Here is a 10,239-nt window from a genome sequence, read left to right on the forward strand (position 1 = left end):
CATCAAGCAAAACATTTAATTATATGCAACATTCTCTGACTTGAATAAATTAGTTTAACATTTAAACCTATTTTCTACACATTCCAGCACATAAAATAAAATATTTTTTGTGTTTTCACTCACTCTTTCAAACAGATGCAAGTAAAACACAGCAGAAAATAAATAAAGTCAAAGACTCAGCGGTCCTTTTGCTCTATTTTCACCTGTAAAGCAGGAGCAGGGTAGGCGGAGGGTTACCCTGGTGTAGGTGTGCTGCGGTCAGTTGAAGAATCCGCGCGAGTGTCTCTGTGAGTTTCCCATCACGTCGTAGCTACTCGGTGCTTGCTCAGAAGTTTAGGGGTTTTTTTCGCTGTAAAAAGAAGTTTTCTTCCCACGCACGATGGACGCTAATGTTTTTGTCACTTTTTATGGAATCAAACTCAAAGTAAGGTCAGTACTTCCACACTTTAAACGCTGCACGCTCATACTCTCTCCCGCACTCGATATATTATCCATTGTTGATCTGCACACAGCTGCTGTCACCAACGTCGCACTTGCTTACGTCACTGTCATGAGACATTCTCGCAAAAAAAATCACGGTTTTAGTAACGCAGTAACGCAGCGTTCCTACGGGAAAGTAACGGTAATCTAATTACCGATTTTGCAATAGTAATCCCTTACTTTACTCGTTACTTGAAAAAAGTAATCAGATTACAGTAACGCGTTACTTAACGCGTTACTGCCCATCTCTGTCTGTGTGTAATGCTCGGAATCAGGTATGTAATATTAAATGAATGTTGTTTAATCAACTGCCACTACTTAAAACTTAGCAAAAGATATACAGTGGGGCAAAAAAGTATTTAGTCAGCCACCGATTGTGCAAGTTCCCCCACTTAAAATGATGACAGAGGTCAGTAATTTGCACCAGAGGTACACTTCAACTGTGAGAGACAGAATGTGAAAAAAAAATCCATGAATTCACATGGTAGGATTTGTAAAGAATTTATTCGTAAATTAGGGTGGAAAATAAGTATTTGGTCACCTCAAACAAGGAAAATCTCTGGCTCTCACAGACCTGTAACGTCTTCTGTAAGAAGCTTTTCTGTCCCCCACTCGTTACCTGTATGAATGGCACCTGTTTGAACTCATCATCTGTATAAAAGACACCTGTCCACAGCCTCAAACAGTCAGACTCCAAACTCCGCCATGGCCAAGACCAAAGAGCTTTCGAAGGACACCAGGAAAAGTATTGTAGACCTGCACCTGACTGGGAAGAGTGAATCTACAATAGGCAAGCAGCTTGGTGTGAAAAAATCAACTGTGGGAGCAATCATCAGAAAATGGAAGACATACAAGACCACTGATAATCTCCCTCGATCTGGGGCTCCACGCAAGATCTCATCCCGTGGGGTCAAAATGATCATGAGAACGGTGAGCAAAGATCCCAGAACCACACGGGGGGACCTGGTGAATGACCTGCAGAGAGCTGGGACCAAAGTAACAAAGGTCACCATCAGTAACACACTACAACGGCAGGGAATCAAATCCCGCAGTGCCAGACGTGTTCCACTGCTGAAGCCAGTGCATGTCCAGGCCCGTCTGAAGTTTGCCAGAGAGCACATGGATGATACAGCAGAGGATTGGGAGAATGTCATGTGGTCAGATGAAACCAAAGTAGAACTTTTTGGTATAAACTCAACTCGTCGTGTTTGGAGGAAGAAGAATACTGAGTTGCATCCCAAGAACACCATACCTACTGTGAAGCATGGGGGTGGAAACATCATGCTATGGGGCTGTTTTTCTGCCAAGGGGACAGGTCGACTGATCCGTGTTAAGGACAGAATGAATGGGGCCATGTATCGTGAGATTTTGAGCCAAAACCTCCTTCCATCAGTGAGAACTTTGAAGATGAAACGAGGCTGGGTCTTCCAACATGACAATGATCCAAAACACACCGCCCGGGCAACAAAGAAGTGGCTCCGTAAGAAGCATTTGAAAGTCCTGGAGTGGCCTAGCCAGTCTCCAGACCTCAACCCCATAGAAAATCTGTGGCGGGAGTTGAAAGTCCGTGTTGCTCGGCGACAGCCCCAAAACATCACTGCTCTCGAGAAGATCTGCATGGAGGAATGGGCCAAAATACCAGCTACTGTGTGTGCAAACCTGGTAAAGACCTATAGTAAACGTTTGACCTCTGTTATTGCCAACAAAGGTTATGTTACAAAGTATTGAGTTGTATTTTTGTTATTGACCAAATACTTATTTTCCACCCTGATTTACGAATAAATTCTTTACAAATCCTACCATGTGGGTTCATGGATTTTTTTTTCACATTCTGTCTCTCACAGTTGAAGTGTACCTCTGGTGCAAGTTACTGACCTCTGTCATCATTTTAGGTGGGGGAACTTGCACAATCGGTGGCTGACTAAATACTTTTTTGCCCCACTGTAACTGAATAAAAGAGCACAAAGAAAAGCATGATATCAGTGTTATGTAAGCGCGTGCGGCCTTCTATGCTCGAAGTCACTCCAGTCCATAGATCAGCCAAACATCGCGTTGACTGTAGCTTTTAACCCTTATTAACTTGAGCACAACTCTATAATGAGCAACAAACTGCAATATGTATAAAAATGATCATGGTTACACCTGCAATGAAAGATTATATGATTATTCTAACACCTGTAAATAGAAGATTAACCTGAGGTTATAACAATCACTGTAAAACAAATGTTAATGTAATGTCAATAGCTTCAATAAATGTTTAATGCAATGCTTGTTATATGATTCTTATGTAATAATAATGCTGATGCTAAAATAACAGTAAAACACCCCCTTTTATCCCGTTTATAACCTTCACACATAAACGTTTATCCATGCCTCTTTTAATTTCACTTCCCCCTGTTTTCCCCTCACTGACCACAGCAGGGGAATCTATGTTTTGATTCAGCCATGAATGCAGCTCACCTGATTAATCACTGAGCCCCACCGTCACTGGCGTCTGACAGGGTGGCGCTGCATACTCTTCCTTTAATGTCACTATTTTCAATCTGTTAATTAGAGTGCTTAAACATGACTGGTTCATCCAGAGCTGTATCATCTTGAAACATATATGCAACAAGCCAAACCACACCTTGTTCACACCAACACTTTTCCACCCTGAAGATGTCCAACGCCATCTTAGTCTGGACCAGGGTTTTAATAGTTTTGCAATTTTCATTAGTTTTATTTTTATTTAGTTTCGACTTCAGATTTTCAATTTCCTGTCAGTTGTAATTAGTTTTTACCAATTGTTTGCTAGTTTAGTTTAGTTTCTATTTTTTCTCCTGAAAATCATTAGTTTCAGTTTAGTTTTGATTTGTTTCAGTTATAGCTTTAGTTGTGTTTGCAATAACTAAGTGTAATGAAATCCCCGTTCCATCATATCAGTCATGCTCTTCTGCTTATCCTTGGGTATTGAGACTATTAACTCTTGCAGCACCAGGATGGTCGTAATTTTGGTTCAAGTGAATTGATAAACTTTTTGAAGGCAATTGACTCACACAGTTATGTAGATGTCCCCGTCCTGTTGTCTCGGGATGCATCACGCTGTCTTGCCTGGGGTTAGCTTCTGTTTTCTGGGGAAGAGGGTTGAGTGTGCTCCCTTACCTTCTCAAGGTAAGCTAGGTTAGCCTTCTGGTGTGAGCTTTTCAAGTGCACTTTAAGATTTGTGGGAGTTTTTTCCCTTTAGAAATGTCCCTTTATCCAAAACACAGTCATATTCAAAGTAATCCCAAATTGGACTCTGGCGCTTTCTCCCGACTTTTCCTGACCTGAGTCTGCGCGTGGACGGAGCAGCAACCAGTGTCGCCAACTCCTCAATAAGGAAAATCGCTATTGGTTGTCCTAAAAGTCGCTAGAAGTCGCTAAATGACGTCATCGCCTAATTTGCATAATTGGTCATGCTAATCTCATTGTAACCTAAGTTGTTGGAGAGAGAAATAACATCGTGGAAGAGACATAAAGTGAGTAAAAAACGTCCTAAATGCATTTAGAGTCTATTTAGAACTATAAATTAAATTTCTTTTAGCAATTATTGTTTTTTTGTTTTTTTGACACAATTCCAACCCTGCTCCTTTACCTGGGCTTGGACCGGCAAAAGTGACCCGAAATAGGCACTCTTGTGGAGTTACTTTGTGTGTTTATAACTAGTTTTAAACCTTGTAATCCACAAAACAGCATAAGAGTAAAACAGTAAAACAAGAACTGACTGCGTTACAGCATCCGCTGCTTGTTGAGAGTAAAAGTGATACACGCTTTCACGTCTTTTTTTTAGCTAAGGGGTCTGAAAACTCGCTAAATATAGCGACAAAGTTGCTAAGTTGGCAACACTGGCCGCAACACAGATGACACGACTAATGTACTGCCACCTGCTGGCATAATGAGACAGCAAGAAAAAATCTGGAAACTAAACTTCATCTTCACCCTTGACTATCGTATGTCACACACACATCAATGAAAACGAAACACATTTTGCTATAAATTCAGTTAATTTTAGTTAGTTTTGTGAACACTCATTACAGTTTTAGTTAGTTTTCCTTTTTTGTTTTTATTTTTATTTCTGTTAACGAAAATGTTTTTTCACTTCTAGTTTTCGTTATTTCGTTAGTTTTTGTTAACGATAATAACCTTGGTCTGGACTGTCAATGGTGACTTTAATGCTGACTGTTCCGACAATCCATTTTATAACATTTCCTGGTCAGATTAGCCAATCTCTGTACACTGGAATAAACATAATCAACATGGTCAATATTTTTCCTGCGTGTTATTTCACCATCTTATCAATTCCAATGCTCCATCCTTGTGTGGTTTGCGACATTATGTTTATCCACTCTGTCTCTAAATGTTTGAAGAATTTTTCAAGTTTGGGGTCAGATTTTGAGAATTTGACCATAAGTGAAAGTTATGGTGTTATCACCCCCTTCGGGGCTTACCTTTCCCAGTTTTGATGATATTCCTCCCTATTCTTTGCAAGTACCCCCTTTTGGTGGCGAGAAACTGTTGGTGTGGTCAAGTGGGTGCTGTAAAAACAAAAGCTCAGGACAGATCAGTCACCAGTCATGTACTCACACACAAAATTAGCATATATCGAATTTCATATTGATCCTCTGAGTGTAATGGTACGTTTTAATTTGAATTTCTCAAAGCTAAACACAATATTTTTCTTTATTTTGCTCTTGTTCTTGTGCAGCACCACCCCTCAGCACATGCCCCTGTCGGTTATATCTGTACTTTTCTGAATTATTGACTATTTCAATGAAAGGACCTAAAAGACGGGGACCAGTGTTTATTATTACATATCTCCATTTTGAGTGTGACAAGTCTATCATTCCCCTGTTATTCACAGACCTCAATAGAGGGTTTTTTGGCTTTTTTTTTTTCCTCTATAAAAGTTAATTGACTCTTTACAGTGGCCTGCTATGGTTAATAATAACACGTTCAGTCATGAGTGAAATCAAACCTTTTCTTCACTTTAGCATTTAACATTCCCAACAATATAATGTGATACATTAATTAAAACACAGCTACTAAAACACAATTTTCTTAATGCAAACATCAGTAACTCAAAATTAGCAACCAAAGGGTTAAGTCTGCATTTCACACTCATGTGAAGCTACAGCCTCCCCCTTTAGTCTCTGTCATCCTTCTGTTCCTGCAAAAACAAAACGAAGCAAAACAAAACATCCACCCTTCTTTTACAGGCTGGGTGAATTGTTTGTGGACATTTACTAATCCTAAAGTCGGTACCGTTTTTGTCTCAGTATCAAGTCAGTTAAAACTTTTAGTCGTCAGTCCATCACAGTCCAGTCACATGCATACATCCACACACATTCATACCAGATATTGCTGATAATGGAGTCTCACGTGCAACCTATTCGAGCCTCCATCACCAGCAAGATGACGTCATCATTTTAAAGGAAAACAGTTCCTTGTGTTTTTTTTGGACTGGATTGACTCGCTGCAATCCTTTTAGGCTCAGGACTTCTCATGTGATCAATGTCCCATCTTTCTCCCAAGCCCATTATAATCATGGAGAAAAATACTTTGCGACTGTTTTCAGTAAGAATATTTTATAGCGCTTTAAAGTTCAATCTCTCAGGCCTGAGAGATTCACATTCTTTCTCTCACACAGCGCCTAAGCTACGGCCTCCTGCTGAGATGGGGCAGAAAACTCCAGCATGTTCTGTTCTCTTCTAATCAGACAAATAAGGCGATGACTTTCTGCGAACAGTATTTCTTATAACTCAGCAGTATAATGCATCATAAAACAATATCATTCATTCACAATAAATCAGCAGTCTAATGCAATGCAAATCAGTTTAACAAATGCAATAGTTATCACCTTCTTCTAATTCAGGAGAATAATGCAAAATATTTCTAACATTTTGAGTTATTTTCCAGTGTTAGAAAATCAGCACTGCTCAGTGTTAGCCATTGTTAATCTTCAAAACTGACTAGGTTACTTTTAAACATATAACACTGTCAAAGTGTTAATTTAACACTCAATAGTGTTGTATTTAACACTCAGAGGTGTGCACCCATATAGACACTCTCCAGTGTTAATTTAACACTGGAGATTTTGCTGTGTAACATGAGTTTTGTGCGGTTCTGCTTAGGACTTGGAAGTTTACATCAGTGGTATCAAGGTGACTACAGTGTACAAGAATACAATACAAGATATCAGTGGATGCAGACACTTAGGTTGGTGAATCTCAGGCTCATTACTTTGACGTTGGGATGTTACAGGGAGTGCTGTGCCTTTCTGCTTGCTCTTGTTGGTTTTTAAACTAAAGTAAACCGTCCATCACTTCTCAGGTATTGCATATGAACCTGACACTGTGGTGAGCGCTGATCCAGAAACCTGCTCCAAACTCACCTGCTCTGAAACTGCAGTCCTTGAAACCATTGGCTGTGGTCCACTGGAGCGTTGTCAAGGAAACAACACGTGAATATAACCCCATTTATATTTAAAAGAAAGATCTGATGCGTTAAGGGATTTTTTTTTAATGTAATTTAATTAATTTTTTTTATTTAGTGTATTTGGTCTCTTCCTCATCAGCGGCTTATGAGGTTAGTGGTTGATTGTTTTCTTCTTTGCTTCCATCAGCTGTGTAGTGGACACCACCTGTACTGTGACTGGCCCAACTGTCATCAACGTCCACGGCCAACTCAACTTCATCAAGGATCGGTGTGCTTACTCTCTGGTTTCTATTCCGTCAATCCCAAACCTGTACCTCGTGGCAAATTTCAGAGACCGCCATCATGAAGATGTGAGCTTATTGGACAGCGTGATACTGCGTCTAGATGGGCCAGGTGTTCATATTCACCTGGAACAAGGCAGGAGAGTTTGGGTAAGCTGCGTCAGGCAAGCTAAGGGTACATCTTTAACCATATTGCCATGTACATTGTTGCAGCCATTCCCCGATTCTCAATGGTGCTCATGGCAATTAATTAATGGTCATAACAATTCGGTCGATTGTTGGTCAGTGGTGCAAGTTTAGGTTATGCAAAGAAACTGCTGTGTTTCCTCGCATCGTTCTTCTCAGGGCTGTTAGAAGCAGTTCTTTCAGAGCTGTTGCTGTGAAATCAGCCTGTTTGTGTGTTTGACATGTTTCACTCAGTGTTTCCTCCACTTTATCTCTGCTGTGATGCAGCTGGACAACTTCATGTTGACCCTTGAAAGTTTGCCTCAGCTGGTTCATGGTGTGCAGCTCTCTCAGGACCAAACTGGAGTCACTGCCAAGCTGTCGCTCTCCAACCTCAACATTTCTGTCTTCTTTGACGGCTACACCGCACAGATCCTCTTAGAAGGTACAGAAGATAAAGTTTAATTCATGTAACGTAAACTGTAAACTGTGCTGTTATTTATTCTTCTGTGTTTGTCCAGTTTGAATATTGATGCTGATCTGACTCATTCTGTCCTGATCCTGTGCAGGACCTGCTGGTTCATCTGTGGAGGGTCTGTGTGGAAACTCCAGCAGCTCTCTGAGTGACCTGAGGCTCTCTGAGTACAGCTCCACCAGGTAAGACCTCATCACAAGCTCAGAGTCCCTCTGACTGCTGCTGCTGATGTTGCAGATATTCTGTTTGTATGAATGAGCCTGAACTTTGTTGTTTGTCGCCCCCTAGCTGTGAGATGCAGTACAGTGAGCCTGCTGACACCACGATCGACTGCACCAGTGTGACTGAACGGAGAGCAGACTGATCCACAAGGCAGGAAACATCTGTGTTGTACCTTGATCTCTGTGGTACATCACATGTAACTGCAGCACAGATAGAAGATAAACACATCTGATTACAGATTATCATTTTATTATCTTCAACTTCTTCTTCTGTCTGTGGTACAGCTGTAATCTCCTGAAGGAGGCGCCCTTCTCCTCCTGTAACAGTGACATTGACCCAGAGCCCTACATAACCGCCTGCACCAACACTTTGTGTAAATATCCTGCACTGGATGGACTCAACTGTCAGTTTCTGAAGGCCTACGCCAGAGCCTGCAGTCTACACAACCACGCTCAGGATGGCTGGACATCAAAGACCGGCTGCTGTAAGACCTTAATAAGACATTAATAAGCTCTCCTTTGTTAAAGACCTGAACTGTGGATTTTTAGAGCTCCCACGTTTTCAGGATAATACATCAGTGTGTTCCTCTGTAGCCTCTGAGGCCTTCTGTCAGGACAGGACCTGCAGCGATCACGAGTTCTGTGGTGAGAAGACGGTCAGTGGTGACACTCGCTGCTTTTGTCGGGCCATTTTTTCCTCCAAGTACCAAGAAATCAACTCTTTGGGTACGACAGTTGTGACATCACCATGACAACAGGGCTGAATAATGGAGGAAAGCTTCTAATTGTGATTTTTCTGACTGATATTGTGACGTTCAGGTGATGCAACGGTCTGCATGCAGGACTCTGCTTCAGTCACTCTGGTCGGTTGTCTCCTGGAGGACAAACACATCAATTACTCTGCTTTACAGCTCAACTACCCGACCTGCAGGGGTCAGGTGGACGAGCTCACCCACATGGTGACCTTCAGCTTCAACAGCAGCAACAGATGTGGGACGGTGGTCACGGTGGGTTTCATCTCCTGCTGTTTAAGCTTTGATCTCTGTGAATTCTAAAATTTTTGGTCATCTGAAGTTTATACCAGTCAGTCAACATCTTAAAGAGTATCAGATGTTAAAGATGAAACAATGAAGAACTTGCTTAGTATCTGATTATGTGACCCTGCAGACCAACAACAGCTACGTCATCTATAAGAACACCATCAGGAGCCAGAATTACTCTTTTGACGTCATCACTCGCAACCAGTGTTGGTCAAGTTACTTGAAAAAAGTAATCAGTAACTAATTACTGATTACTCCCCCCAAAAAGCAATCCCGTTACTTTACTGATTACTTATTTTCAAAAGTAATTAATTACTTAGTTACTTAGTTACTTAGTTACTTTTTAAAAACACGATTTACAACCTGAAGAGGTGATAAAGCGATAGATCTTTCAGCCCAATTCTACTTTTTCTACATAATCCATCATACAAAATGTAATCAAATGGAAAAGTCTCTTTTTTTTTAACTTGTTTTATCAGTTTTAATCTTTTAACTTTATGCATCAAGCAAAACATTTAATTATATGCAACATTCTCTGACTTGAATAAATTAGTTTAACATTTAAACCTATTTTCTGCACATTCCAGCACATAAAATAAAATATTTTTTGTGTTTACACTCAGTCTTTCAAATAGATGCAAGTAAAACACAGCAGAAAATAAATAAAGTCAAAGACTTAGCGGTCCTTTTGCTCTATTTTCACCTGTAAAGCAGGACTGGGGGTAGGCGGAGGTTTACCCTGGTGCAGGTGTGCTGCGGTCAGTTGAAGAATCCGCGAGTTTCTCTGTGAGTTTCCCGTTAAGTCGTTGCGCACTCGGTGTTTTCTTGGAAGTTTAGGGTTTTTTTTCGCTGTAAAAAGTTTTCTTCCCACGCCCAACGGACACTAATGTTTTTGTCACTTTTTATGGAATCAAACTCAAAGTAAGGTCAGTACTTCCACACTTTAAACGCTGCACGCTCATACTCTCTCCCACAATCGATATATTATCCATTGTCGATCTGCACACAGCTGTTGTCACCAACGGCGCACTTGCTTACGTCACTGTCATGAGACATTCTCGCAAAAAAATCACGGTTTTAGTAACGCAGTAACGCAGCGTTCCTACGGGAAAGTAACGGTAATC

At 40.8% G+C, this 10,239-nt stretch overlaps 1 protein-coding gene across 1 annotated transcript; it reads left to right on the forward strand.

Moving 5' to 3' along the window:
• Positions 1–6,555: 6,555 nt before the first annotated feature.
• LOC145425593 (alpha-tectorin-like) lies at positions 6,556–9,952 on the forward strand. Its single transcript, XM_080298764.1, has 7 exons — positions 6,556–7,824; positions 7,949–8,036; positions 8,143–8,204; positions 8,360–8,560; positions 8,670–8,801; positions 8,895–9,082; positions 9,243–9,952. Exons 1-7 carry the CDS (start codon positions 7,662–7,664, stop codon positions 9,357–9,359), a joined length of 951 nt encoding a protein of 316 aa, XP_080154890.1. The 5' UTR covers positions 6,556–7,661; the 3' UTR covers positions 9,360–9,952.
• The last annotated feature ends 287 nt before the right edge of the window (positions 9,953–10,239 follow it).

This window comes from Astatotilapia calliptera, chromosome 3 (genome assembly GCF_964374335.1).
Source record: "Astatotilapia calliptera chromosome 3, fAstCal68.1, whole genome shotgun sequence".
NCBI lineage: Eukaryota > Metazoa > Chordata > Actinopteri > Cichliformes > Cichlidae > Astatotilapia > Astatotilapia calliptera.

What these genes read in the sequence shown, in the direction of transcription:
- LOC145425593 (XM_080298764.1), top strand. Translation starts at nt 7,662, where the DNA reads ATGCAGCTGGACAACTTCATGTTGACCCTTGAAAGTTTGCCTCAGCTG. An exon ending in CGCACAGATCCTCTTAGAAG is followed by an intron (nt 7,825 to 7,948) that starts GTACAGAAGATA and finishes GATCCTGTGCAG; the next exon opens with GACCTGCTGGTTCATCTGTG. An exon ending in TCTGAGTACAGCTCCACCAG is followed by an intron (nt 8,037 to 8,142) that starts GTAAGACCTCAT and finishes GTCGCCCCCTAG; the next exon opens with CTGTGAGATGCAGTACAGTG.